The sequence below is a fragment of the Carcharhinus amblyrhynchos genome, chromosome 3 (genome assembly GCF_965287045.1).
Source record: "Carcharhinus amblyrhynchos chromosome 3, sCarAmb.v2.hapA, whole genome shotgun sequence".
In the NCBI taxonomy this organism is placed as follows: Eukaryota; Metazoa; Chordata; class Chondrichthyes; order Carcharhiniformes; family Carcharhinidae; genus Carcharhinus; species Carcharhinus amblyrhynchos.
In genome coordinates, this window is record NC_137326.1 from 23707279 (window position 1) to 23733466 (window position 26188).

At 42.5% G+C, this 26188-nt stretch overlaps 1 protein-coding gene across 3 annotated transcripts in view; it reads left to right on the forward strand.

Moving 5' to 3' along the window:
* The window catches only part of hdac11 (histone deacetylase 11), a 133868-nt gene that overhangs the window by 37099 nt on the left and 70581 nt on the right, over nucleotides 1-26188 (forward strand). For all 3 annotated transcript variants that reach the window (XM_080182265.1, XM_080182272.1, XM_080182260.1), the window contains exons 5-7: nucleotides 1216-1332; nucleotides 23483-23525; nucleotides 26063-26139. In XM_080182265.1, coding sequence (XP_080038391.1) covers nucleotides 1216-1332; nucleotides 23483-23525; nucleotides 26063-26139 — 237 coding nt within the window. The remainder of the gene's footprint in view (nucleotides 1-1215; nucleotides 1333-23482; nucleotides 23526-26062; nucleotides 26140-26188) is intronic.

The following is a 26188-nucleotide window of genomic DNA, read 5'->3' on the forward strand; positions in this document are numbered from 1 at the left end:
AGGAAGGCTTAGATGGCATCCATCAGCAATCACTATCATACACTCAAGATGATACAGCATCCCAGGGTGGTATATTAACATCCTATACCATGATTCCAGCTGCTGTGTCAAGACTAGTAGGTGCATCACGGGCTCCTTCAACGTTATCAAAAGAGTACAGCATGACTGCATACTCTCCCCAGTCTTTTTACTTTTGGTTATTGATTTCATCTTACTGAAGGCAGTGGTGAGTGTTGGCTTTGGCATCCCATTGACAATGCCACTGGGTGATGGACCTGGATTTCATAGATGATGACCGAAGAATTGCACACACCCCTGAAGACTTTACCACCAGGCTTGAGAGTAGCTACGCCAAGGTTGGTGACAAGATCAAGACAGTGATGGCTGGGCAGCAACAAGGTCCTCCCATCACCATCGGGTAGCAGAACATTGAGGATCGCAACCATTTTGTCTGCCTAGAGAGCAACATTTCCAGGTAGGATGCTGTAGAGATCAATGTCTACACAAGAATTGGAAAAGCAGCATTACTCTTCCAGCAGTTCCATATTTATGTGGGCATTGAGTATCATATACACACCATGAAGCTGCAACTCTAAATGCCTATAGTCATACCAACTATATCAGCAAGACATGTAAGGAAAGAGTGTCACATAAATTGGACAACTTTCGTCTGCGCTGCTTGGAGATCAGAAAGAGATGGCATCACCAACAAGGAAGTGCTACAGAGGATTGTGCAGGGATGCCAGTGGGACATGGTGAAGGAGGGACAACTGAGGCTGGTAGGACATGTATTTTGTCTGCCAGACATACTGTTCACAGTGCCAATAGAATGGACACCGCCAGGTGGGAGAAGATGATGGAGCTGGTCAAAGAAGACTGAGCGAAACACATAAAGGAGGACCTCCAAGATCCACCCGGACTGGAGTGAATGAGATTTGACTGGGGGCCCCTAGAGAAGTCTTAGTGCTCATTGCCATGCATGGGACTGGAGGAATAAAATCTTATTAACTTCATCAACGTTTTCTCACTGGAATATGTTTTTACAATTTTAAATTAATGAAGTTTAAGAAAACTAATTGTACCATTTCAAGCATTGGTGTCTAAAATTCAGAATTATGGTTCATCCATTTTGACTTCTGTATCAAAGTTCTATCTTCATGATATAAAATTAGTTGTAACACAGCACCTAATCGCCCATGTATCTTTCTTTCACAGTGGTCATTTATTGTTGCTACTATTACTGAAATACTACCCGTGGCATTCCTGCCTAACTTTATCATCCAGAGAAAAGTACTAAGACCTTTCAGGACACAGACCGGAGGAACTATTATGGTAAGGAAATTGTTTTATGTTAAAATTATCTTGCATTGTGAATTACAAGTTTTTTTTATAACTGAGTTGTCCACAGACAAAGCTGTGCTTGTCTGTCTGATCAACAAATGCAAGCGACTGAATGTCCTGAACTTAATCTCTAGTGTACCATTTTCAATGAGCGACTCTTCAAATATTAGGCAGCATTTAAATTTTACAATGCACACAGCTGCCAATTGTTTAAATGATGCATTGTCCCTATGTAGTGAAAGATTAACTCCTGTAGAATAGGTGGTGATGAATTATTAAAAGCCTTACATACAGTTGTGTTGTGGAAAATCCACGTAATTATGCTTGGTTCTTAAGAAATGCTGCATAATTACATTGCCGCATTGGTCTTCTAGTGGCTCCACATTTGCCTGGGCAAAGACATTAAAACAAAATTACATTAAGTTGTCCATTTACTTAACCTGTTTACATGTTTTTGCAGATTCTTTGTGTTCCCTTCCAATGTTTACATTACCACCTAATTTTGCACAGCACACCCTTAAGTTGGCCCACTTAACGTCATTTCATTTTAATATTATTACTTCTTTAGGGTCTTTTTCCAATTGGTCTTGCCATTTTTGGTTTTAATTTGTCTGTACTTTGGGCTCCACCCCTGCCCCCACATGCCCTGCTATCTGTGACAGTTGCTGGGGGTGGGGGGCATGGAGCAGGAGCCCTGCCTCCATCCACGGCCTCCCACCCTATCTTCCATTTGTGGTCCTGGTTAAGAGACCAACCTACTGCAGATAATTGGGAAGGGTGCTCCGGACACAGCTAGGACAGAATGGGAAAGGAGGAAGTCGACAGTGGGAAAGGAAGGCAAGCAAAAGTTGAGCTGAGTTTCAGAATTGCTGTGGATGTGACACAGGCGCTGTGCTACTCAGGACTTGTTTGGGTTATTTAGTGTCAGCTAATTTGAATTTATACAGTATTTCTGTTACATTCAGTGATTTGTTTTGTAAGTTGTTCCAGTTAGGAATGCACAGTGCTGCATCCGTACAGTACAGTTTATCAACTTGTACGTTAATTTTTCCGGGCAACAAATGTTTGAAGGAACCTGAATTCTGGTTTTAACATTGATTCCTATGGGAACACATGATTCGCTTAAAGCTGTTTCACTTAAAGTTGCAATTTTCAGGAATGCAAGCATAACTTTAACTGGGGACTTGCTATATTGTACACCTGCCTTCCACCTCTCAAGTATCACTACACCCCCCACACCCCACTCTTGTCATATGGTTTGACTGAAGAGAAATGTTGGGTAATCTATCGAAAACTTGTTAAGCTGAACTCAACATACAATATGTGTTAAGCTTACAGAATGCACAGGTTGTTTTGCAAATGTAATTTAAATCCAGCTGAAGAAACTGTGCTTCCTGCATGCCATATGAGCTTGTGTCATTAGAGCTTTGATGATACTTGCAGGTAATAGATTGAAATGGCACCATTCAAGTAAACCCAGTGAGTGTAGTTGCAAGGAAGCTCACGTTTTGGTTGGTGGTAACCAGTTTGTTTGGCAGCTCAAGAATTGGATGAAGATCTGGTACTTGGCTTTCTGTTGAAATGCATAAGGACAGATGGTGCATAGAAGTCTGAATAAGCAGTCAGGCTAGATGGTGAGAACTCCCTTCTTAAGTCCAGTACCACTCAGTTTCAGAGAATTGCAATTAAGAATGAATTTAGCCTATTAATATGGATAGTATAATGCTTTTCTTACTTTTTATCTTTTAAGGAGAATTCTACAATAGATTCAGGTTCATATCAGTAAAATAAATCAGCCTGTTGGTTTAAACTTTACGGCAGAGTCCATAGGTGTGACTCTCCAGGTGTTCATGCCAGTGGGATTGGCTGGTCCCGCTGCAGTGAACGGAGATTTAGCTGAGTGCCAAATTCTCCATCCTCGCTGGCAGTGGTGGAGGGGCATGAATGACCAGGTAATTCTGGCCTGTAAGTCTGCCTTTCGAAAAATAGAAGTGCTGGAAGAGGCATGTATAAAATTGCAACATTAAACTCATAGAACAAGAATTTCAGCACGGCGGCACAGTGGTGAGCACTGCTGCCTCACAGCTCCAGGGATCTGAGTTTGATTCCTGGCTTGGGCCACTGTCTGTGTGGAGTTTGCATATTCTCCCAGTGTCTGCATGGGTTTCCTCCAGGTGCTCCAGTTTCCTCCCAGCATCCAAAGATTTGTGGGTTAGGCGTATTGGTCGTGCTAAATTGTCTCTTAGTGTCCCAGGATGTGTAGGTTAGAGGGATTAGCAGGTAAATATATGGGATTATGGGAATAGGGACAAGGTGGGATTGTTGTCAGTGCAGACTCGATGGGCTGAGTGGCCTCCTTCTGCACTGTAGGGTTCCTTTGATTTTTCGATGACAATCCCTAACTGATAGCATTGATAGATCGGGATATTTCACAGTAGAATTAAAATCATGATCCTACTCCACTGACAGGAACAATCAGTGATGTTGAACCTTTACATTTATGACACCCTCTTCTACCCTTGATATTGAATATTAAGAAAGATCAGTGCAGAACTTTTGAGTTCTTATATTGCCAGTTATTTAGTTGGTTGTCTGTTCTCAGCATAGACAAGCTCTTTATTGTTTGCTATATATTATGCTAACTGCACAGAGAATCTGTCTCAAGTGACCAGGGGTTCAAGATGGTCTCTGTCTCAAAATTGCTTAAATTGCAGAAATATTTAAGGAAATAATTGGCTGTTGTTTGAGATTGAAGTTTCAGCTTGTTTGTGCGTGAATAACTGCTCAGCCATGGAATTGCAGTTCTGGAAAATGTGAGACTGCATTACAAAACAGCAGTTCCCTTCCTCAAATAAATGTAATTAAATTTATAATGGGGTACTGCACAAGAAGTTCTTCACGTGGTGTGCGTTCTTAGGATCCTTAATACTATAGCTACTCAATTTAAAAAGGAAATATATTCTATTGAATTGCTAAATATTCTAAAACATATACATGTAGCATTGTGCCTGTCATATCTTATTGTCATATTTGATTGCTGGCTAGAATCAACCTGGGAACTAATACTGTGTTAAGTATACTTTGCATGTAACACTCTGACTTCAACACAACAAAACTCTGGTCTGGAGGCATACTCATAGAATCATAGAAACCCTACAGTGCAGAAAGAGGTCATTGGGCCCATCGAGTCTGCACGGGCCACAATCTCACCCAGGCCCTACCCCCATATCCCTACCTATTTACCCGCTAATCCCTCTAACCTATGCATCTCAGGACACTTTAGCATGGCCAATCAACCTAACCTGCATATCTTTGGACTGTGAATCATAGAGATCATAGAATCATAGAAACCCTGCAGTACCGAAAGACGCCGTTCGGCCCATTGAGTCTGCACTGACCACAAATCACACCCAGGCCCTACCCCCGCATCCCTTCATATCCGGTTTCCTCCTGTGGGAAGAAACCGGAGCACCTGGAGAAAACCCACGCAGACATGAGGAGAGTGTGCAAACTCTGCACAGACAGTGACCCAAGCCAGGAATCGAGCCCTGGTCTCTGGAGCTGTGAAGCAGCAGGGCTAACTATTGTGCTACCATGCCGCCCATCATGGGAAGGAGTGAATAATTGGTTCATTTAGTCTAACCATCCAACTTCCAATAGGGTAAACAATGGGATACTGTTTTGAATCTAGTAATTGTGAATGCCATTTACCAACAGAAACCTGCCCAGTGACCTGTTGAACTCATGGGGCAGAACTTTATCAGTGGCGCACCAATCCAGTGGTGAAACTAGAGATGTGTGCCACTCCCCCGCTCTTATTTTTACCCATTTCCCATGTAATTCTAATTAAAATTTCAGGTATGCATGGGAGATACCATATGATTCCCTGGCAGGGGAGGCTTTTCTTGTTGCAAACTGCCATTAGTCAACAATGCTGGTGCTTAGGGCAGCTTATCAAAGACCGCCTGGTCAAATAGGGAGGCTCTGCATCTTAGCCTAAACTTTCCTGCCCAATTTCATTGACCGTAATGTAAGACTTACTTGTGAGCACAAAGGTAGCATTGATATCTTCTTCCAATTTAAATTGCGCTTGTAAATATTTATCGTAACATTGGTTTGATTTTATTCATGTGTGCACCATTGTTGAGGCTGGCCCAGTCTGAGACTAACTATGCTGGCACATGTGTCTATTGGCATGCATAGATGGTTACAGAGATTTAGGAATATTTCCTTTATTGTGGAGGAAACAATGTTGGGTTTTTTTGTTCACTTTTTATTGAATATTCATGTTAGTGTCCATTCTTGCCATTGAGAGAGTCCAGTGGTTCACAAGACTGATTACCAGAATGGCAGTTCTGAAGACAGACTGGGCTAGTACCCAATGAAATTTAGAAGAATGAGAAGGGATCTCATGGAAACATACAAAATCCTGGACAAGACGGATGCAGGAAGAATGCTCCCAATGTTGGGGAAGTCCAGAATTAAGGGGTAAGCCATTCAGGACTGAGATGAGGAAGCACTTCTTCACTCAGAGAGCTGTGAACCTGTGAAAGTTTCTATCACAGAAAGCTGTTGGGGCCAGTTCATTAGATACGTTCAAGAGGGAGCTGGATGTGGCCCTTGTGGCTAAAGCGAACAAAGGGTATGGAGAGAAAGCAGGAGTGGGGTATTGAAAGTGTATGATCAACCCTGATGATATTGAATTGAGGTGCAGGCATGAAGGGCTGAATGGCCTACTCCTGCACCTATAAGCTATGTTTCTATGTTTCAGTATTGTATTCACTGCTCTCTGGGAAATGGCTGAAATTGCAGCCTCAGCTGGCCCTTCCTTCCATGGATTGTAAAGGAAATTGTCCGAGGTCACGCTCAGCATGTGCTCACACGCGCGCGCACACACACACACACAGTACCTATGTACATACATAAAGTACGTAACTGTTGTTAAGAATCTGATGTCCTATATAATGAAGGTCCCACATTAATAAAGCTACTGAAATTTGTTCTTTTACTGCAGTATTATTAATCCTGTATTGCAAAAAAAGGTTGAACTGGAGCTGTGGTGTTAATATTGAGGGACATAGTTCTTCATCACTAGGAAATCCATTGACGTAGCAGATGCAACCAGATTCTATGCGCCATTATGACATTCACACAATGTATGTGTGCTGCATATGAAGCTGCATTGACTTTTTTTTGAAAGGGCATACATCACGTTGCAAAACGTGGCCTGAAATCAGTCACCATACCAATCAATTCTGAGTCCACTGCTTAGCAAGAAAAGCTATGCATAGAGCAGACATCTAAAGGCATTCAGTGTCTCTTGCATGATTCAAAAATATTATTCTGATAATGGTGACCTTTAGATCACTGATCATTAACCTTTTTAGATTGGAAGTGCATTTCAACTTAAAACATCAAGGGCATTTTAATCTAAAAGCTTTAGAAGTAGCTTTTCCAATGTCTATTATTGGAATATAGAGGATCCAAATTTATCCTTTTTCCTGTACTCTTAGATTTAGCGATCTCGAATTTATAGTGACCCGAAGCATATTATAATATTAAAATTAATTGCTGTCAGTGACTTATCTGTGACTGATGATGTTGACTTCTGTGAACTGTGGCAATCTTGCACTGATTGTTAAAAGACCTAGATAAATTTCAGATTCAGATGGGTCTATATTTTATCTCGTTTTTCGACACTGGAAAAGTCTAAATCACATTTAACCGATAGAACAAGAACTTTCTTTCTTTCCTCTGGTGACATTAAAGACGTCATGTGAAGCAGAATTGGAGAGTGGTGCAGAATTGGATCAGGGCAGATGTAGATTGTTGTCATTCTGCAACTTTGATTATGCCATTATTTTTACTTTAACTTATAAATTGCTATGAGCATTTGCTATGTGTTTAGAATGGAAAATGACTGCATATAGTGACACCACTCTACCAGGCCAGAATGGAGATGATTGTATTATTATCTCAGTTGATGTTACTACTGGACAAGTCAGAACCCAGGGTGGAATCTGACTCAATAGATCCTAAAGTTTTTTTTTGTTTAGAAAATTGGAGTTACTGAACAGAGTCACAGGAGTCTGCTGATGAACTTCGACAAAGGAATAAAACATTTATTAAACAAAAAAAAGCATTATTTCTTCATCCAACTATACTTTTATGGAGATATACAAATTCGTAAGGATAAGACAAGTTACAAAATCTGTCTTGTACTCTAACATTCACAGTAACCATGCAATCCATGTAAATTAATCAGTGAGCTGAGGTCGGACAACCATACTCTGAAACCAAGTGACAAACGCCCCCAAAGCAGATTCTATGGATTCTGGATCGCTCATCAAACCCATCCTCACCAAAAGCTTGTCACACCATGAGCCAATCAGTTTCGCTGAAATTCTGGCTTTCACGAGAGGGTTTCCAATCTCTATGCTCAAAGGACTCACCTTGGAATTCTCCCCAAGATAACTCCTTTGTTTTGGATGTTTTCAACAATGATCCTTCTCCAGGAGTTCATGTTCTCCTTCTGATGTTCCTTCTCCTGGATGTCTTTGTACATGCATGTTTCACCTTCCATGTGAACTCTTTCAGATTTCAGCTGTGCAAAGCAGAACGCCATTAACTCCAAAGGATTGTAGTAAGGAGTCACAGAATTTTGGCTGTCTCCTTAGCTTCTCTCAAGCCCACTTTACTTTAAGTCTGCTCTCTGCAGCTCTGCTCTTTCATTTAGAATCTTCTATTCTGCTCATTATTTTCAATTTCACTTAAGAGAACCTGTTTCCAATTTCCTGTTCTTATCCCTTGAACTTGATTGTCTTCCGGGGACCTTTTAAGACTTTTTCTTTTTCATTCTGGGACATTCTTTTCATGCTGTTTCACTTTTAGGATCTTCTTTTCCTTCTGTGCAGATACTCAGAAACAGTTTCCATTTGGAATAAATAAACTGTGGATGTGCACAAGGCTATTTACCTGCCTGACAATGAGAAAATGGACTGACTGCACGTGCAGCCATTATCTGCATACTGCGTGTGCCGAACTTGAAGGTAGTAAAAAGGAGGAACTGTGTATGTGGCAAACATGCCAAGGCTGGTGTATGCACAGTGACTATCAGTGCCAGCTGAGAACTGTAGTTCCTGAATTTTGAGGGCCTGATCTCTGCCTTGAAAGGTAAGTTTTTTTTCCCTTGTGTTTGTAACAATTGGATAATTCTCTTATCAACCAGACCTGGAGACTGCACATGGGATAAGTGGCCCTGGGAATGTTCAACATTGGCTCTTGACGTCATCAGTAAAATCATGGAATCCACAGTGCAGAAGGAGGCCATTTGGCCTATCCAACCTGCACCAACAATCTCACCCGGGTCCTATCCCTGTAACCCCATCTATTTACCCTCCTAATCCCCCTAAAATAAGGGGCATTTTATCATGGCCAATCAACCTAACCCACACATCTTTGGACTTTGAGAGGAAACTGGAGCACCCAGAGGAAACCCATGCAGACACCAGGAGAATGTGCAAACTCCACACAGACGGTGACCCGAGGCTGGAATTGAACCCAGATCTTCGGCGCTGTAAAGCAGCAGTGCTGACCACTGTCACGCCATGCTGTCCCATGTTTCATGGCATCAGGTCACATGTGGACAAGGGATCCTCTTGCTGCTTATCACTTAGTGGTCTCCCATAGTAAATGAACGTCTGTGTTGAACACCAAGAAGGTGTGCTTCTTGGTGTTCTGTGTGGGGGATTTCAGTGTCCATCTCTATTATGATATGACAGGTGGTAATTGCTGAGCATCCCAACTCCTATTGGACAAGCTATCACAATGATTTGCAATTTGTATTTTATTACAAGAAAGTATGTGCAACAAAGTCAGTAGCAAGAATTCCAATATCAACTTTGAGAATCTTACTTATTGAATTAAAACATTTATTAACAAAAAGAAAAACAACTCAAGGACACAATGTTACACTTACATAGTTAAAAGTAGTCCTACAACCAATTCCCAAAGGGCTTCTGCTTAGTTGAACTCATAACTAAAAACAACCCTTTTCACGCAACAGTTCCTATAGATTCTTAATCTTTACAAAATCCAGTAATATTACCACAAGAAATCTATGTTGCTATAGGGAGGTATTTCACAAGACTTCTCTCTCTCTTCAATAAATAGGCTTGTACCAAACTTTTCTTTCTGGAACAGGCAAACACTTTCCTGAGGGTGACTAAAGCTTACTTTATTTCTTTCACAACTCTCTGTTCCATCTTGTTAAATATGTTTTCCCTTCATCTTTAAACCCTTTATTTTTCAGTTTCCATGGAAGTTATATTTCCCAGAATATTAAAATCTTTTATGTTGTTATTGTGGTGACTACTTTTGGGCAAAAATAAACTTAATACTTTGTTTTAATAATTTATGAGATTTGCCAGCTCAACATCATCCAAGTCAAAACAGCCACCTGCTTGATTGTTTGATGAATCATGTACTTTGGGAAATGCATGTATTTTATTTTTGTTTGATGTGTCTTTTAAGGCCATAGTTAACTTCCAAGTACTCCAAATGAGGATTAATTACATTCCTAATTATGATATCATTAGGGTGTAAGAAAGACTCCTGTGACTCTAGACTGCCATAGAGATGAACAGCCCTATGAAGCAAATGAGGAAGTCCAGGATTAAGGCCTATGAAGCCTGTGTTTGCGACTGAACAATTCAGAACACAGAGAGTTTGTGCAAAGAGGAAATGAGCAAGATTCTTCTGGACGGAACTGTTTCTTCTGAATGGAAGATTCTTCTGAATGCAACAGGGCAGCACGGTGGCACAGTGGTTAGCATTTCTGCCTCACAATGCCTGGGACCTGGGTTTGATTTCTGGCTGGGTCACAGAGAGTCTACATGTTCTCCCTGTGGCAGCTTGGGTGTCCTCCGGGTGCTCTGGTTTCCTCCCACAGTCTGAAAGACATGCTGGTTAGGTGCATTGACTATGCTAAAATTCTCCCTCAGTGTACCAAACAGGCGTTGGAGTGTGGTGACTCGGGCATTTTCACAGCAGCTTCACTGTAGTGTTAATGTAAGCCTGCTTGTGGCAATAATAAATAAACTTTTAACTTCCTGTTTGGTAGCCTTGGAACAGGCCCTGGTGTTGAAGCAGGTCTCTGAGAATGGAGCAAGTCAGTTACCGTGTGTGTTATACAGTTGAAAAGAGTAAAGAACTGCATATAGCAAAGTATTGTGGATTGGACAAGACCTATTGTTGCTATTTCAGTGTTGCCAGAGGCCAGCAATCTGTTCAAAGGGATTGAAGAAAGGAATCTCTGGAGATACAGTGCTATCAGGACTATTGTGACCCTCATAAGAGAGTGTTTATAGGTATGTCAGTGGTAACTGTATCCAGGGACCCTGTATAGAATATGTTTGCTGATGACTCGAGGATTGAAACAATTGAATGAGCAGTGAAGAGAGATGCTACATAGTGGGAATGACAGTGAAATTGCACATGGTGCCTCATTTTTGCAGGAAGGAATGCAAGTGTTTGTAACCATGTGAGGTGGATATTTGCCTTATTGACTATTTGAAGTGAAATTATCTCTTCGTTTGAAAGATCCTTACCTGGTAACAAGTGTTCAAATTATCTTAATTTTATTTGGTTTGTACAGCAAAAGCTTTAGAAAGTGAAATATTTTTCCTTGGTTTTCTTTCCATTGGTGTTGTGGGAAACCATTGTTTTAAAAAAAATTATCAGCCTACAGGAACATAACCAAAAGAAAAAATGCTGGAAAATCTCAGTGGGTCTGCCAGCATCGGTAAGGCCAGAAAAGAGCTAATGTTTCAATTACAGATGACTCTTTGTCAAAGCTGAAAGGCATAGAAAGTGGGAGATATTTATACTGTAGGGTGAAGGAATGAAAAATGAGTCACAGAAACAAGGGGAAAGGCTGCTAGTGGCAGTCTGTAGAGAGAATAGAAGGTGTGAATGGCCAAATAGCAGAGAAGCTGAAATCAGAAGGTAAGCTGTGACACATGAAGATGTGGGGTAAGGTGGGGGGGGGGAGCAGAATTAGTGGGAGAGAGGTAAAATTGAGAGAAAGGAGAAGCAAAGGGACTGAAAGGGTAAGAAAAGGGGGGATAAAATGGGGAAAAGAGTGGGAGGGAAGAAAAGTAAAGAAAGACAATAAAGAAATGAAAGGTAGAGAACAGTTAAAAGTTAAATAAAATGAAAACAAAGGTGGGGTAGAGCTAATCACCTGAAGTTGTTGAATTCGATGTTGAGATCGCAAGGCTGTAAAGTGCCTCGCCGGAAGATGAGGTGCTGTTCCTTCAGTTTGAGTTGAGCTTCACTGGAACACTGCAGCAGGCCAAGGACAGACATGTGGGCATGGGAGCAGGATTGTGTGTTAAAATGGCAAGCAAACATAAGAACATAAGAAATAGGAGCAGGAGTAGGCCATCTAGCCCTTCGAGCCTGCCCCGCCATTCAATAAGATCATGGCTGATCTGTCGCTGCTCAGTTCCACTTTCCCGCCCTCTCCCCATAATCCTTAATCCCCTCTCTTATCAAAAACCCATCAACCCGCGCCTTAAAAATATTTAGCGAGGCAGCCTCCACCACTTCAACGGGCAGAGAATTCCAGAGATTCACCACCCTTTGAGTGAAGAAGTTCCTCCTCAACTCCGTTCTAAACCGCCCCCCTTTTATCTTGAGGCTGTGCCCCCTAGTCCTACTGTCTTTTTTGAGCGGGAAGAGTCTCTCCACCTCTATCCTATCCATCCCATTCATCATCTTATACGTCTCAATGAGATCTCCCCTCATTCTTCTAAACTCTAACGAGTACAAGCCCAGTTTATTCAGCCTCTCCTCATAGCTCAACCCCCTCAACTCCGGTATCAGCCTAGTAAACCTCCTCTGCACTCCCTCCAAGGCCAAAATATCTTTGCGCAGGTGCGGTGCCCAAAACTGCACACAGTACTCCAGCTGCGGCCTCACCAATGCCCTATACAGCTGCAGCAAGACCTCCCTACTTTTATATTCAATCCCCCTCGCTATGAAGGCCAGCATCCCATTCGCCTTCCTGACCACCTGCTGCACCTGCAAGCTGGGTTTTTGCGACTCATGCACAAGGACCCCGAGGTCCCTCTGCACCGTCGCCTGCTGCAGTTTTTCGCCCCGTAAGTAATAGTCCTCCCTACCATTCTTCCTACCAAAGTGGACCACCTCACACTTGCCAACATTAAATTCCATTTGCCAATGGAAGATCGGGGTCCTGACTGCGCATAGACCAAAGGTGCTCAGCAAAGCGATCACCCATCACATTCCAGCATCTGCAGTAATTTGCTTTTATACAGGAACATAACAATTGGCACCCCATTAACTACGGTAAGTATTTACTCCCTCCACCACTGGTGTTAGCTAGCTGCAGTCTGTATCATCTGGAAAAAACATTGCAGCTACAGCAATTTCACTGATGCTATTGCATCAGCCAGTAAGTTCGAGGCAGAGTCTCCAGGCCGGACTCACAGCAAACAAAGCAAACACAGTATGTTAAAACAAAAAGCCCATACAGCTGATTCAAATAGAATTCCTATGAACTACAACAACTCATGACCAAAACTAAATCTGCCAATAAAGACAAAGTGATTGATTTCTCCAGCATAACTGAGGGAGTAGGGAATAGTTATGTACAAAGTATGTGTGTAAGATCAATCCTCATCACTCAGATTTCAAGTTCAGACGATTTTATCCAAGGAACCTTGGCGAGTTGATTCAAAGCCATCTCTCATGATCGCACTGCTCCTGGATAGAATGGAGATGATTGGGTAAGTAGGCCTGCATAATGACCTCGGTGAAGCCCATGAGGTTGGCCCCTGAAGCATGAGCCCCCGATTGAGGTAATTATTGCCTGCAACCTGGCAAAGCTTGTCCATCTACAAGTTCAGACAGTGGGCAACCAAGGGGGTCATCTGACCCGACTGTCTGCCCCTCTATAGCAGCTATATTTGCAGCCGGGTGTCCCTGGAGAGGGAGCATGCGGTATCCGAGGGCACCGTTAACACCATCCATGCCCATTCGGCACCACAGGGACTGGGGTGCATTATTGACCCCATTAATTACATTTTGATTTGATGTTTTATGGTTCTTTTCCACTTTGTCCTCTGTTTCGGGCGGTTTGCCTCCTTTTAGGGAGCCGCTGTTTTTAATTTGTCCCGTTGTTAATTTATTTGGTTGGCCAAAAAGATTGGTAATGGTTGCCTGCCCAATCAGGGAGTCTCAACTGTGTGCATTGAGAAATGTCAGGGCTACTGACACTCTGGATTCTGACTTTGTACATGAAGCATTCTTGGAGTGGAATTGAGTTTGCAAATAAAGGGTACCTGGTGAAGCGACACTGAGGAGTTATTTCAGCCTGGAGACTACACTTAATTGTGATCTGTCAGTACCTCCACTGATGAAAGGATGTAATTACAACATGATAAACTTATAACTGCGGTTCCCATTTTTGATGCAGACAGAGGAATTGATATTGGAATAGTGACAAGGAGGCACACCCAAACATTAGATGTTTAATATTCCAGATAGATTGTTGCCTTGCTTTAGTTTATAATGTTGCAATCTCCTCAAGCTTTTAAATGATGACAAGGAGAAGTGAAGCTTGTCATCTGAACTATAAATTGAGTGATAGAAGAAAATAACTCCCACATACCTGTCATATTTTATAATGTACTGGGTGATCTACTACGCACATGCTGAGTTGGAGGATACAGCCTGTCGGGAATGTATAACTGATGTCCTGGTGGAGTTGCTGAGAGTGATGTTGTCCACTTGGATTGTGTGCTACGTGATTGGAATATGGTGCTACTTACCCACAGCTGGGTATTAACATTGCACATGCTGATATCCTATTTAGTATCAGGGTTGTAAAATAAACAGTGAAAGGTGTCATTTAGGTAAAATAATACATGAAATGCCAAGCATGTGGTGCAACTAAACCAGTGGGTGCAAAACAAAATCCTGAACCCTGCAGCACAGAACCAGGCACGTGGCCCAATGAACATTGGCATTTGAATCTCTGTCTGTCTTTCCTCATCTAACTCAATCAACATAGCCCTATATTCCCTTCACCCTCATGTGTTTATTTAGTCACCCCTTTTGTATCTTCTAATGTTCCTGTGAAGTGCCTTGGGAGGTTATATTTTGTTGTATCTATCCAAATGCCTTTTGAACATGATGCTCGTTGGCACAGTGGTTGGCACTCCTGCCTCACTGCGCCAGAGATCCAGGTTCAATTCCAGCCTTGGGCGACTGTCTGTGTGGAGTCTGCACATTCTCCTGATTTCTGCATGGGTTTCCTCCAGGGACTCTGGTTTCCTTCAACTATCCAAAGATGTGTAGGTAAGAGGATTGGCCATGTGTGGGGTTGTGGGGATAAGGTGGGGAAGAGAATTGGTGCAGACTTGATGGGCCAAATGACCTTGTTCAACACTGTAAGAATCCTACTTTTACCATCAGCCCATTAACCTGACTTGTCGCACACCTGCATTCAATGCTGGTCTGCTATTTTTCCCGCTGCTGCTCCTACTATACTTCTATCTCCTGTTTTTCTGTGCACCGTGTTTCACTTCTCTACTGCTATGTCGTGGTTCCTCTTCCCTCCCCTGCCAAATTAGTTTAAATCCTTCTCCCCACAGCTCCAGTTAACCCCCCCTGTGAGGACAATGTTCCCAGCCCTGATCCGATACAACTTGTTTGACTTACACAGGTCCCAAATACCCAGGAATTTGATGCTCTTCCTCCTGCACAAAATGAAATATTCTCAGTACAGACACATTGATTAGTCAAATGGAGCTAATGGAAATGTTAAATTTTAATTTTAAACCTGAATGGAAGTGAGCAGAAAAACCCCCACAAATTTAGAACAATTGTCTGGATTTTATGCTTCTTTGGCAGCTGTGTTATTGGTGGTAGCATGTGAGATACGTTGGGTGGCCAGCCTACCATCTTCCTGCCCATCCCTGCTGTTGGGGAAGGCACCCACTAGCCTGCCCATGCAGTAGGTGACCAAACATTACTGACTTAAGGTCCTCAATCTGTGTCCAGTGCCACAAACCACTAGGGAATATGTGGCAGGTGGAAAGGTTGCTGTTTTTTTAAAAATAATTTTGTTGAAAAGGTGGGAAAGGGGCCACATCATGTCTTAGGCTTATTAGAGGCATAATATTCCCTGCCCACGTCCCCAAGATATTAGTCCTCCTAACCTCCAAAACTGAACCCCTCCCCTCCTGCCTCACCCACTCCAACCCCTAGTCCTGCTGTTTAAATTACCTGATACTTCCCTGACCACCTCTCTTTTGGTGGTCATGTCCTCTCCACCCTGGGAACACCTGGCAGTCTCAGCAGTGCCCGATACCGAGATCTGGTGCTGCTGGAACTGCTGGCCAATCAGAGGGCACAACTTCGTCCCAATGAGAGACGAAATTTAGTCCCTTGGCTTGTTCCGGCTGCTGGCAGGGTTATTGTTGCTGGGTGGCTGGGCGGTTTGAAACTGACTTCGGTGGCAGCAAACTGTAGACTTCCCTGTAAAATCCAGCCCTATATGCTGAAGTTATTTAAGTCTATTTGTTTGTTTCACAAGTAGGTTTGCATTAACACTTAACATTTTCACAGGTGAAGTTACTGTGAAAATCCCCTAGTCGCCACACTCCGGCACCTGTTCGAGTAAACTGTGAGAATTTGGCATGGCCAATGCACCCAACTGGCAGATCTTTCGGACTGTGGGAGGAAACCAGAGTACCCAGAGGAAACCCATGCAGACATGGGGAGAACGTGCAGAGTTCGTACAGACAGTGATCTGGGTCCCTTGTGTTGTGAGCCAGCAGTGCTAACTATTGCGCTACTGTAGTATGATTGATGCCATAAGAAATGGTTAAATTTGTTTAGTTAATTGGCCATGGCCTTATTTAAAGCTGAACACTGATATAACGAGAAATGAAAGAAGTAGCTCCAGGGATTGCTTTTGAGGCCCACCATTGGGGTCCCATTTAGTCAGGATTCAGAGACGGCTGGTGTTTACATGGAATTGGAGCGTAGGGTGGGATGTATGCAAAAGTTAGAGAAATTATGTACAGCCAAAGGACAGCAGAGCAGAAAAAAGGAACAAAAAACAGTATTTGCAAAAATTATAAAATTCCATTTTGACTTTTCACTTCAACATATTCTGAATTTGACAGTTTCCAATCACTTCACAAGCTGAAATCACACTTCGTGTTGGCCAGACTGGGTACAGGTGGCAGTTCTTTCCTTGGAGGATATTCCAGTTGGGTTTTGACAACAATGCAATAGCTTCATGCTCACTATCACTATTACTTATGTCCGATTTTTTTTTTTAATTTCCAGATCTTTAATAAATGGGATTCAAGTCTCAAAATTGTCATGCTGTAATATTAATTGCATTTGTTGCTTGAGATGACTGTTTCTGTTTCTGTTTCTGTTTTTCATAGTCCACTGGCACCAATGTTAATATGATATTTGTTCTAGAGTGTATTTGAATGTAATTTTCCTCCTTCTTTAATAAAAAATGCTATTTTTTAATGAGATACTAAATATGCAGAAGAATAATCTATATGTTTCATTGTGAAAGGACAAGGCAATATTTGACAAGTCTTACTATGACATACTACTAGTTTTCAGATCGTTTAACCTTAATGTTGTGGTCTTCATTTTTATGCTGACAGAATGCAGTCTTGATTTAAATAGGTTGAATTAAGCGTTAGTTTTGCCTTAATTTTGCATGGTGTTATCAGAGGCTATTCATGTAGCCTTCTCTTCTTAGGCAGTCCCTCAGGTTGAGGATGTCTCGTTTCCACACTAAAAATGAGTTCTTTGGTGACTGAGGCGACTAATGCGTGACCTACAGTCTCTATCACAGGTGGGGCAGGCAGTGGTTGGAGGACCAGATGGGTTGGGTGCCCGGGTTGCCACACATTCCTTTCGATTTGTTCTCTTGGCGATGAAACTTGAGTTGTTCACTCCTTCCTGGATGCTTTTCCTCCACTCTTGGGCCATGGATTCCCAGGTGTCAATGGGGAAGTTCAACTTTTTGAAGGAGACCTTGAGGGCATTCTTGAAGTGTTTTCTTTGCCCTCCTGGGGCTTGCTTGCTGTAGCTCTGAGTACTCAGTAGACAATTATTACTGGCCTCTCAGTGGGTCTTCCTTTTTATCATCTGATCAGGGTGGTAATGGCATATTGGTTGGAAGGTGGTGGGTAGCTGTGGACAGCGGGGGTTGGGGGGGGTGGTGAAGTGGTGTGGTTGATCAGACATTTTATTGGGCAGGGCGAATCTTGTACACGTCAGGAGGGCAGTCGTACATTGCTGATGATAAACTGCCGACGAGCCCGTCAGCTGGGCCTCTTGGTCTGGCTTATTTGCATTTACCTCAACAACAACAACTTGCATTTATTAAACTACCTTTAAAATGTTGTAGATCATGACATATAAGTCTACATGCCGTATAAGATGTCCCCATTATATTCATCACTGAAAGTCGTGCTTATACATACACTTAGTGTATAGGTGAATTCCCCCTTCTCTGCTTTGAAGTTCTATACTTGCATTAGAATTTGGCCTCAATTTTTCACCCGCAAAATACATATATTTTACTCACTTCATACTGTACATTGGTGCATGGGATCAAGCAGGCATTCCACGCTGTGTTGCGAAGATGTGTGGGTGTTTAAAACATGTCCACACACAGCAGATGGTGCATGGTGAGTGACAAACAAAAATGGGCCCTCCAGCAAAAATAATAAAGAACTAACTTGCTCTCAAGCAGCAAGCAGTATTTCTAAGTCTTAATTTTGTTCTGTAGTCATCAAAAGATCTGGAATAAATGTTTTCCCAGGAGACAAAACTGAAGGTGCTTTATGTGGAAGCAAGTCAAGGACTTGTGCAGGAAAAACCATTACTGGTCCAAAGCAAATGCTGAAAATCTGAAAGAAAATGCTGGAAGAATTCAGCAGGCCAGACAACATCTGTGGAGAGAGAGAAACAGAGTTAATGGGTGGCAATTTCTGGTCACACCCACCCCACCCGCAGAAATTTTCATCTGAGGTCAACAGACCTTTGAATGGTCCATCCTGCCCATGACAATTTCCGTGGTGGGCAGATCTGGAAAATTTACCCCTAAGTTTCCAATTGATGACTTTGCATCAGAGCAGCTGATCAAACTCACTGCTGCTGTTTGGTTACAGACTTAATAACTGTATGGAATTTCCTGGAATGGGTAAACTGTTGCCCAATAGAATTTCAGTGTTTGACAATCCGTCGAGGTCAGGTCACCCTATGAGTCACCTGATGAAGGGGCATTGCTCCGAAAGCTCGTGCTACCAAATAAACCCTTTGGACTTTAACCTGGTGTTGTGAGACTACTTATTGAATTTACAGAGCCACATTGAGCGAAATATTGAATACAGCTGTGAAATGCTTGAGTGGAGAACCATGCAGTCATTTTCCTTTATGAGCTGATTGCATCAAGACAGATGCATTTGTCATTGATGATTTATCTAGATTTGAGATGAAGGCAAATCCACTTTATTCTGTCCACGGAGAGTACACTGCAAGAAGGGCTGGATCTAGTCGAGAGCTATAGATGTTAAAGTGAAAGGAATCTCATATGAACTGAAAAGGCCAGGCTGAAACTTTCCAAACCTGAGGAACTTGCTGGGTGGATTCCCCCAGCACTTTGTCTAGTGCTGCTGGTCAGAATCAGCACCTGCCATACCTTGCTACAGATCTGGAAAATGTGTGAAATTATGACTCCTCACTTACACCGCTAAAAGTGTTTTGGTTTTGAATGAAATGCTTGAACAGCCTATATCAAATTGCACATCAACTTACCCTGTCCCTGAAGTTTTGGATTCAGTTCATTCAAGTAAGCTGTGACGTGGGTCAGAAAACAGACGTCACATTGCTACACCTCAACAAATCATCAACCTTCCTTTTTCTGGCAAAGAAAATCTCAGATTGGAGAGAGCAAGGTCACAAGGTCTTTCATTCCAAGATTTTGGTGCAATCTGACTTCCCTTCTTCCAACAACTCCACCAAAATGGCAGGGATTCAGAGTGCAACTGCAAACAGAAGTTGACAGTTTTCACAATCGTGCCCGTCAAATCCTTTCTTTGCATCAGATATTTTCTTGGTGCACGATACAGTGAAATGAGACCAGATCATCGCCATCAAAGCCATTTGCAGTCAAATGCTCTTCAGCGTACTGACAAATCCCAGATTTTTGTCCAATCAGCCCAGATGCGCCAGTCTTTGTGATTGAAGCTAACCTCTTCAAATCCAATCCAGACTCTTCCACGCCAGCTTTGACAAGACCAAGAATGACAGTGTTACGAGTACAGTTCTTCATCCCAGAAATTGCCAGCAGTTCTTTGTGAATCTCCGAATCTTCAAATAAGAAACAAATCCAGAAAATGAACTGTGCAGCTTCTCACATGTTGTCTGACTTGCCTAATGCTGCTGAAAATGACACACTTCCCCAGCTGAACTGGTGGATCTCAGGATTTTGCAATAAATCCTGCAATTGAAGAGCAAATTGTCTGGTCACTCAGCCGTAAATTTCAAACCTCTTTCACACTGTTGTGTTTTTATCTTTGGTTCATAATTTCCAAGCAAAGTTTGCCGTGGTTATCAAGATGATTTATTTCACCAATTCTCCACCTGAAAACATGTTTTTTTGCCAGCCAGAGTCCATGCCGCTTTGGAGCTACAGTCAAAGCCACCAGCTCAGAGCAGTTGTTTCAAATTCTGCTGCTGATGATTACGTTTAAGTTTAAAGTTTACTTATTATTGTCACAAGTAGGCTTACATTAACACTACAATGAAAATCCTCTAGTCGCCACACTCCGGTGTCTTTCGGACTGTGGGAGGAAACCGTAGCACCCGGAGGAAACCAGCGCAGACTCGGGAAGAATGTGTAGTCTCTGCATCGACAGTGACCCAAGCTGAGAATCATATGTCGTTCCTTGGTGCTGTGAGGCAACAGTGTTAACCACTGTGCCACCCGGTTGGTTTGGAGACTATCATTGGCTGAAGCAGCTGCTCTCTATCTGGCTGACCTCAAAGCTGTCAGCGTGGAATCTTCAGATGGCCACCACTTACCAGTTTGCAAACATGTCCTTTGGTTTCTGGACGCACCTAGTGCACCAGGTTCAGTTGAGCACTTCCTATAGGGTGAAATTGGGCAGTTCCAAGTGCAACACTTCAATCTTTTGCATTTTGTAGGGGGCGTGTTGCAGGGCGTTTGAATCCCCTGACCTTCTAGGGGTTGAAAGTTAACTTTCAATGCCATTATCCACTACACAGGCTGGGAAACTGGGTACTCAGTTATACCCTCCTTGTGCTTCATTTGTTATTGTGTAGTAACTGCTGTCAGACATGGTTTCAGGGTGTGGGCCATGTGCTGTAAGATCCATCTACCTCCTTTTCCCTTTTGGCTGAACAATGAATTGATGGCAGCACAGCAAATAACAAAGAGGGCATGTCACTTTCCCTCAGGGTGGCACAGTGGTTAACGCTACTACCTGACAGCACCAGGGACCTGGGTTCGATTCCTGGCTTGGGCCATTATCTGTGCGAAGTCTGCACATTCTCCCTGTGCCTGTATGGGTTTCCCCTGGGTGCTCTGGTTTCCTCCCACAGTCCAAAAGATGGGCTGGTTAGATGCATTGACCAAACTAAATTCTCCCTCAGTGTACCCGAACAGGCGCCGGAGTGTGGCAACTAGGGGATTTTCACAATAACTTCTTTGCAGTGTTAATGTAACCCTACTTGTGACATTAATAAATAAATAAACTTAAACCTAAACTTAGCAATTGCATGCAGGATCCTTTGTACAACTTGCAAATTTACTCAGTGGAACCCCTTCCACTTGATATGCCTGGGCACTTGTGGAGACGTCACTGTTATGTGGGCATTCATTGATAGCTTGTTTCACCCTGTGGAAGCCAATGTGTGGAATTTTCTAAGTGTCCAGCTAGCGTGAAAACAGGAGAGTTGCTGATCCATTTTTCAGGTGAGTTTTCACTTCCAGTTTTACCCACTCAGTCTTTGAAGATATGGGCTAGGCCATTTATAGCCATTAAAGACAGTGGGCGGGGCCTAATTCGCCAGACAGCCCGCAGCTCAGATTGGTGCCACAAACTGCGCATGTGCAAAACAACTGAAAAAATAACAACTCTGCTTACAGAAACCCCCCGAGCCAGATACAGCCTCCCCCTCCCCACCACACTCATTGGAGAACCCCTCCCAGCGTTACTGACATCCTTATCATCCCATCCCCTCCTGGACCCCCTGCAGAAAAGGCTCCTCACTTCTTGGTTGTTATGGCACAGATTTCAAGTGATGAGTGGAAGAAATCAGAGCTGTAGAAATTAAATGGCCTGATTGCCTTCATTCTGACTTATCAGTAGTAAATTGTGTCTTCATGTCTTCATTTCACAGAGGCAGCAGTCTGTGGTGAAGCACAGGCTGCCATGATGCCATGATAGCTTGTGGTATGACATTCTTTCCCAGGGCAGGAGGTTAGTAGTGGTCCATTCCCTGACCAAGTTGCCTCACGGTTCATGCCTTTCTTGATGATCATGCAGATTAGAGGACATTCCACTGGATGGACCATTGCAATCCTTTGAATGTGTTGAGAGTGTGAGAGACCCTGAAACGATTATGTTGGACCCTCAGGACTCTAGATGACAAAATTGCAGATCTCTGTATAAAAGAATCAGGGGTAAAAATCTGAGAGATCAACTGCAGAGTGGAGAGTTGAAGTTCCCCAGTTTTAACGGGTAACCATGGCGACCATCCATTCATCAACACAGTTATTTTTCAGTTTAAGTGGCTGCAGTGAGATGAATTTATGAATTAGTTACTCAAGATATTTTTTTTTTGTCTGTCATTCATATGTGCCAAGACTGTCATGTTTTATAATGATAAAGAAACCATATAGAGCTCATAAAGGATTGTGTAAACATGTTGTGGGTTCATTTGTTGAGACTAGACACATGAGAATATGTATACAAAGGTGGAAAGCTTGAAGACATAAGCAGCAAAGCTGTGTGTGTTGTGTTCTGCTCACAGGTCACAGTGAAACCAAGACTGGATCACATGACACATTTCCCTTCCAGTGATGGCATGTTGCTATCACTTAAATGGCATATTACAACAAAGCGCATCATGAATTTTAAATTGGGGGCCATTTTCTTTTTCACTGCTGAAAATTTATAATGGTCTTATTTATTTCTACTTAGTAATCACTTGTATGCAAAACATTTTGCCCTGGTTTTAGTTTTCCTGTAGTATTCTGGCAAAAAACATCATCATGTTCCAATCACTTAAAGGAAAAAAACAATTATTGCAAATAGGGTTCCTGTGAAGGTCCTCATCGAGGCTCGGATTGAGAAGAAAGTTTTTATTAACTGTACCTGAATGGGTGGTGGAAGCTGGTTTTAAAAGGGAATTGGGCAGGTACTTGAGGACGAGGAGCTTACAGGGTTACTGACAAAAAGTGGGAATGTGCACCTCAGTATAGAATCATGGAGTCATAGAATCCCTACAGTGCAGAAGGAGGCCATTCAGCCTATCGAGCCTGCACCGACAACAAAACCAATCAAGGCCATATCCATGTAACCCCAAGTATTTACCCTGCTAAACCCCTTACACTAAGGACCAATTTAGCATGGCCATTCAACTTAAACATTTCATCTTTTGGACTGCGGGAGGAAACTCGAACACCCAGAGGAATTCCATGCAAACATGGGGAGAACGTGCAAATACACATAGTGACTCAAGGTCAAAATTGAACCCTGGCGCTTTGAGGCAGCAGTGCTAACCACTGTACCACCGTGCTGCCCCGTAAGTGCTCTTGCGATTAGCTAGCACAAGCCTAATGGGCTGAATGGCCGCTTTCTTTTGAATGCACGTCTGAAACTATGTTGTACATTTATTTAATGTTAGTAGTTAGCTGTTTATTTCTACACTATACACCTTATCAAACATACCGCGAGTACAATCATTTTATAAACTGGAGGCCGTGCAAAGCTTCTGTTGCAGTAATAATTTGTTTCCTTCATGTGTTTTTAATGTTTAGGCTGGGAAGCTTGCTATCGACCGGGGATGGGCAATCAATGTTGGTAGGTAGCTGAAACTTAATTACTGAAAATATTTGTAGGCCATGTGCATGCTATTTAGATTTGAGTTTTAATTTACCGTAGAACAAATAATCTGCTAATGTGACAGTGAGTTGCATTTATGGTTCATCAGTCAGCTGGCTGAATATAAAGGCAAGGAAAATGCTTGAGATTTATTGCAACATCGGAACTTTTAATATCAGGCAACACTGTACAACATGAAATTAGAAGCTTTGTTATTGCAAATAAATTTCACCAGACTTTACCGCTGTTCTAATATGTCAGTTTGCTGAGCTATGAAAACAGCTGTCTTTGTCCCCTTGACAGTTCTGATTATTTGTCTTGCAGTACATCCAGGCAAATGATGAAAATTATTAATGTCACGGCTATTACAGGTTTATAATAATGGCCGGTGTTTTGAAATATTTCCGAGAAGGCTTGTCAAGTCAGATTTGTGTGACTTGCTCAATTATTTCATTTATTTCTTAAGATTAAATGTTAAATTTAAATGTGTCTGTTGTGTTTGTTAATACCAGGTGAACAAACCCCCTTTTCAGTTGGAGATGAAAATGAATCTACTTTTCTTTTCAAGCACATTTGAATTGTGTTAAGATCATCAGGTTCAGAGGCAGTTTATTGACATCGTAAAGTTTTTGGTTAATCTTGAAGAGTAGTTTTGATGTGCTATATTTGAAGCCTAGCACCTTGGCAATATCATACATTTAAAAGCACCACAGCGGTCTAGAGAATTCCACAGCAGTGTGGCCTGTTTATCATAGAATCCTACAGTGCAGAAGTAGGCCATTTGGCCCGTCGAGTCTGCACCGACCACAATCCCCACAATCCTACACAGGTCCTATTGCCATAACTGCCCGCTAGTCCCCATGACACTTAGGGGCAAATTAGCATGGCCAATCCACCTAACCCGCACATCTGTGGACCATGGGTGGAAACCGTAGCTCCCAGTATATTTTCTTTATGATGGGATCGTCACTGGCTGGGCTAGCATTTACAGCTCGACACTTACTGCCCTCCATTTCAGAGGGCATTTGAGAGTCAGTCACATTGCTGTGGGTCTGGAGTCACATGTAAGCCAGACCAGGTAAGGACAACAGACTTCCTTCCCGTAAAGGACATTAAGTGAACCAGATGGGTTTTTACGACAATCGACAATAGTTTCATGGTTATCAGTAGACTTTTAATTCCAGATTTTTTGTATTGAATTCAAACTTAGCCATCTGCCTTGGCAGGATTTGAATCCGGCTCCTCAGAGTTTGCGTTTGCTGAAGGTTTTTTTTTTGGAAACATGTTCAAAATGCTTCTTAAATTGTTCAAGCTGCCATATTCCAAACTAAGGTGCAGAAATATAGGGCGGAGTTTCACAGCCCTGCTGTGGGGCTGGAAAATGCAGTGGGCTGTTCAGAAGTCCATTGACTTCAGCAGGACCAGGAAATCCTGCCGGTGGGAGGGGCCATAAAATCCCCCCTTCCCTCCTAATTTTAGTCAGCCTTCTTGGGACAGCACAGTGACACAGTGGTTAGCACTGCTGCTTCACAGCGCCAGGGATCCAGGTTCGATTCCTGGCTTGGAGCACTGTCTGTGTGGGGTCTGCACGTTCACCCCATTACTGCGTGGGTATCCTCTGGATGCTGTGTGGGTTAGGTGGATTAGCAATGCTAAATTGACCCTAGTGTCAGGGGGACTAGTGGGCTAAATACGGCCTGGGTGGATAGTGGTCAGTGCAGACTCGATGGGCCAAATGGCCTCCTTCTGCACTGCAGTGATTCTATGATTTTTTTGAACATGGTTTTAATAAACACATTTTCACAATGTAGGAGCTGAATATTCAATGGGCCTTTCTTGAAATACTAAAAGAAGGGAGAGCCTGCGTTTATAATGGTATTCTCTATGTCCAAATGTACTACACCGCCACTGTATTACTTTGCAACTGCAGCCACTCTTGCAGTAAGAGAAATGTCATATCTAATTTGCAGAGAATGAGGACCTATGGATAGCAGTGAGATAAAATAACTAGGTAATCTGCCTTTAATGATGTTGGCTGAGTTCCATGGTATCCTTTCCCTCCGATAGGGCCTCAGTTTAAATTCTCCTCTGTAAGACGTATCTCCAACAGTGCTGCCCTCCCTCAATTAAGCACTGCAGTGCCAAAACTGATGTACTCAAGTTTTCTAGAGTGAGCTTCTGAGTCAAGTTGACGCCGTGCTAAATTTAAATAGTTGCTAATATTTCATGATCACCTGTGACTTCATCATGATGAGGTTAACTATGTGGTCATCTTTACTTCATGCATAAAAGCCATGTTCCATATGGCTATCCACTTAATTCTTGTTTTTGATACTTCAAAGAAAAGTTTGACATTAAATTATTCCTAAACTTTAAATTTTACAGTAAGTCATCTCAGTTGATATTAATTATTTTACGCTAATTATTAGCTGTGTGCGGAATACTTACTTTTTAACTATTTATTACCAAGTGCAACTTTATAAGCTTTGTAATAATCATCACTTTTCTGCTGTTAGGTGGCGGCTTTCATCACTGCTCAAGTGAACAAGGAGGAGGATTCTGTGCTTATGCTGACATAACCTTGGCAATTAAGGTGAGAATGTCGAGTAAATATTTGTTTCATAGAATTGAAGCTTTGTAGA